We start from the raw sequence: 4,900 nt of genomic DNA, 5'->3' as shown, positions 1-4,900 counted from the left end.
TTTTGATTTGTCAACTACGCCAAAGTAATATTTTTCACTATAGATAAACACGATGTTATACAATGAATAATTTTCAATATTTCACTAGTAAAAATGTAATACATATTCGATTTTAAACTCTGCATTAAGGTTTCTCTGTGTAAATTACGGCGAAAATCAATCTGTCTTGATAATGATGTGATCTTAAGTATGCACACCTAGACTTATCCAGGCCATTTTTGCTTTCTCGATCGATACTACACATTATGAAATCCGGCCTGTCTATTGTCTATGGTTGGATGACCCCCGCAAAAGTGTGCCTTACCAACTAGATGTGTCGGTCACAATTGTTTTCAGTTTAGACAGACACAATTTGCTTGATGGTGATATGAATTTTACTCAAAACACATCTTCGCTGGACGTAGTGCAAACTATCTCGTCACGTTAATTAATTTACCAATAGTCTGTTAAAATATTCTTCCATCAGTTTAAAAAGTCAAAGGTTAATCTAACTATATGATAGTAATAGGAATATCCCTATGAAATACTTTTCATTAATTGAACCAATTGTCAATATTTCTCTTCTATCTAGAGCCCCAACATACCATGTGACATTAAACTGGGGACCCTGCTTATCAGCTAAAACGTAAGCAATGGTGTATGTGTAAAATACTCATACATTTCACAAATCTCCTGTCTTACACGATACGCAGTATATGAAGAATGAGGGTGTGTAATATCTGGCTGCTGGAGGTTCTGTGTATCTTATCAACCATAATGATTGTCAACACATCAGGTAGGATTGGATGTACACTTTAGGCTAATCCTTCATTCTGATAGTAAACCTATACGTCACGTTGATATGGACCTACATTTGTCGCATAAGCCTTAAGTGTTTTACAATGGACATATTGCTGATACATCAGGTAGGGGTACATATACAGCCTTTACCTTAGGTTCATTTTCTTTCAAACTTCCGCGTTGCACAGTTGCTGTGACAAAGTGTCAAACGATATGCATTTATTTCAGGATATGTACATGGACAATATACTAGCTATGTTTCAGATAGTGCCTTACAATTGTGATCTGGTATTTATATTGTATTTATATTGATATGGCGATTGATATGATTAACAACACTGTTCGTAAGTCAATGGTAATTAAATATTAGTTTTTCATAATCGGTATGAACCTATATAATCCACCTTATATGTATACATTTTCCGAGGGGCTTTTTGTCTTTATATCTTAGTAGTGTGCTATTATATATTTTTTGGTTTAACGTAACGTAGCGTTTTTTTTTTTAACGTGTGCAACTTGACGACTTAAACATGTCTATTTTGTTGGATTTACTTCCTTGTCTCAACGGCCTATAATAGCGACAGTATGATCCAATATGGACACTGGATCCGAACAAGCAAATGTTTGTTGGATGTGTATTACTTAATTATATATGTGGGCAAAGAAGAAGTAATAGCAGTGCAGACAAAGTTTTTTTCAATTATTCAAGGCAATCCGCCCTTATTTGAAGACAAAGTATGAACATTTACACATCACAAACTAAAACAGAGATTATCAGACACTTTGAGACAGTCATACACATACATACATAAACAAAAGTACAGAAGTTATTAATAATATGCAAGATTCTGTTAAATTACATAGTATCCCCTCTGTAAGCTTGAAACAGAAGGATAATAACTGAACCATATTCATCTTGAATACGTGAGAGGTCAAGATGACATTTACAAAACAATCTTAAAAAAATTATTGAGAAAAATCTACGTTAAAAGTGTTGGCGTTAACACTTCTCCCCTGTAGAGATTACTAATGCCACTCTGTATTTAAATCTCCGGTTAAATTGTTTAAATGTACCTATCTGGAAATCAACTTCACTTAGCATGAACTGCTTTTTCAGTTTTTTTTTTTTTAATATATTTATTCTTTAATGGGCTATGTTTTATTCGTGGAGGACATTGTCTGTGAATTCTTTAGGGCGATTTGTTTCGTGGACGTAATTGTTTGTGACGAGTTGTTTTGGTAGACGACATTTGATACATTTGTTACCAATAATATGAAAGGGCTTAAAAGAGCGTAGCTTTTGGTAATCTCTGATATTTACTGATTAAGAATACAACTTTCTGAATGAGATAAGATAATCTTTATTTAAAGTCGGCTAGTCGAGGAATAACAATAAAACACAAGCTCTAATGAGATTAAGACCGACATAACAATAAGGAGACCGTGGCAAGTTCGGTCCTTTTTTTAATTTAAGTCCGTTCTAGGAAGTATGGCATGACTTCCGTTTTTTTTTAACTATCCTGTCAGAAGAGCGGATGGCCGTAAGTTCGGCCCCCATTGGATCAGTTTAGTTATGACGTCATAAAGCATGCAACGTCAGATACTACCGCCATTATTACGAATTTTTATGTGATATTTCAATAATTTTTATCGTACAGCAATATGGTAGTGAGTGATTGGCTTGGCTTTTTTGTTTTACCATTTGAAGCTGTCAGTGTCTTACACGTTTGATTGTAAGTAAGTAGCAATTCCGTTTCAAAAAGTTCGCGTAACTAGAAGCGATATCATGATTTTCTTTCTACCCTCTCAAATTTATTTTTCTCCAGTTAAGTCATTTTACATTAGAGTTTTCCTCGCCATTTTTTCTTCGTTGAATGCCCAGCCAACTAAACTGCTAAGATCCTTAAACTTGTAAATATTAGCTCAAAAAAAAAAAAAATCAAATCAGGGATGGCCGAACTTGCCCCGGTCTCCCGTATGTAGATTTTTTTTTTATATCATTGATGATTGGTAAAAATGTATTCACAATATAATTTTGGCATCAATGACGCCATTTTCTTCCAGTCAAAGCTAAAGTAGATATTTGTTCTTGTGCGTAACGTAAATGATGGGTCGGTGGCGCAGTGGATATCGCGCTCGTCTTCACCAAGATGGCCGAATTCAATCCCGGTCACCCGCCCGACCACGCGGGTTTTCTCCGGATACTCCAGCTTCCTCCCATATTAAGAATTAAACCCTATGCGTGCTTCCGTCAGGTCACAAACAGAATGATTGAGATAAACCGGAGGAAAATAGTGGGTAATTATTATAGAATAATTGCATATGACATATTTGACGATTAGTCTAAGTAAATGTATAGAGATGTTAATTAAAAAAAGAAAATAAAAAAAAGAAAACGTTGTGATACTTTGAAGTAAATGAAATTGTCTTGATATGGATATATAGTCTCAATAACTGTTCCATCATGAAACACCGGATTGAATTTCAAATTTTGTAACTGTCACCGAGGTTTGACAGGTAATGATGCCAAATAAAATTACAGTTTCTGTCTGTAACTAGTTATAAATCGGCACGCGTTGTGAAAAAGTAATACGTTGCTGAAAAAGGGCGTTGCACTTGGGTTGGTTGTCTGGGAAAATATTGTTAATTTTGTCATAAATGCATGATCTATTGCATCTTTAATGAGTTGTGATGCATAAATAATATAAAGACTGTATCCAGACTTTCAAAAATGTCAATTATTTCGTTCATATTCTCAACAAATGGAAATCAAAAGCTGATGAAATTTGAAATGGTCTCTGTTTTGAAGATATCTCCCGATAGAAAAGAAAAAAAAAACAGAACTGGGTTGATGACAAAAAATATCTTTAAAAAATATCCGCATTTTTACTTTTTGTGCATGTGGAAAAAACTGAAATAAAAAAAAAAAAATCTTGAAACACTGAAAAAGAGATCAATGCAACGGCCATCAGTTCCAGAATTTTCCGGTATTTTTTTATATTTCCGGAAATAACCGATGAAGGCCGATGGATTGTGACGTGCTTGTGACGTCATAGTATGATAATCTCTGAACGAAGTTTCATGCCTGTTAGTATCACATTTTATGTGATAAACTTTTTTCACTCAGAATGTTTATTATTATTTATCTAAATAAACAAGTAATAAAACATTAAGATTGTTTTCATTATATGAAGATAATTATGTATGGGTTGAAACACATTTGTCTTTGCTTCAGTGATACACTTCCTGTTTCCCCACCGGACGAAAAGAAATAAAGGCAAAGTGTAGAAAGGGGAAGCAACTCCGTATACGCACGCATGTGTTACCATTAAAGAGCTTCGCTCGGGCGCCTTCGCTTATTAATATCCGTTCTCCATTAATTTCTGCTCATAAAATCTGTCTTTAAACATACATTGATGACCGTTCAATGCTGAAGATGATGCGTATTTTAGATCAGTAATATATACATATTTTTTTACAGTTAACACCAGTCGTAAGCCAACTGTCAAAATCACCACTCAAAGTTCAATATTCGATGCTGCATTACTAAGTGGTAAGGTAGTAGATGGCTGTACACAACAAAACTTCAGCCAAAAGTGTTGTTCACACACACAAATAGGTCAACAAGAGGCATGGTGGCAAGTAGATCTAGAGGGACCGATCGTTATGGAATACGTCAAAATATACTACAGAGGTAAGTATTCAATTCAACAGTAAAACACAAATCTGGTATGCTTTAAATGACAATTATGCTTTACATTTCAGTAACTTTATACATTACTGTGGTATCAAAATGCATATCGTTCAAGGCGACTAATGTATCCCCATTTTACTGATAATAATAACCAACAATGATTCTTCCCTTTACATATGCTTTGATGTGATATAGCAATTTAATGGAACGTTATATAAACATTACCGATAGCAAGTTCAATATATTTTTCATTTAGGTAAAAAGACCTAGTTTATAACCTAGTCTAAACAATACAGAAACAAAATATATGAAATTTATTTTGTATAAATTTGGGAAATATTCTATAACAATCTACAGACCGGTACTCGTTCGCTCGTCCAACGAGAAACGTTATAATTAATAGGTCTCATAATAAAAAAAAAAAAA

The 4,900-nt window shown here is 34.0% G+C and overlaps 1 protein-coding gene across 1 annotated transcript in view; it reads left to right on the top strand.

The window, feature by feature from the left end:
- The first annotated feature begins 636 nt into the window (after positions 1-636).
- Positions 637-4,900, top strand: part of LOC110460420 — a 17,387-nt gene continuing 13,123 nt past the window's right edge. The window contains exons 1-2 of the mRNA XM_021513299.1: positions 637-775; positions 4,262-4,474. Coding sequence (XP_021368974.1) covers positions 703-775; positions 4,262-4,474 — 286 coding nt within the window. The 5' untranslated portion in view covers positions 637-702. The remainder of the gene's footprint in view (positions 776-4,261; positions 4,475-4,900) is intronic.

This window comes from Mizuhopecten yessoensis, unplaced genomic scaffold, assembly GCF_002113885.1.
Source record: "Mizuhopecten yessoensis strain PY_sf001 unplaced genomic scaffold, ASM211388v2 scaffold10393, whole genome shotgun sequence".
Classification (NCBI taxonomy): domain Eukaryota; kingdom Metazoa; phylum Mollusca; class Bivalvia; order Pectinida; family Pectinidae; genus Mizuhopecten; species Mizuhopecten yessoensis.
The sequence above is the reverse complement of the archived record's forward strand: the minus strand, read 5'-3'. Positions and strand labels throughout refer to the sequence as shown.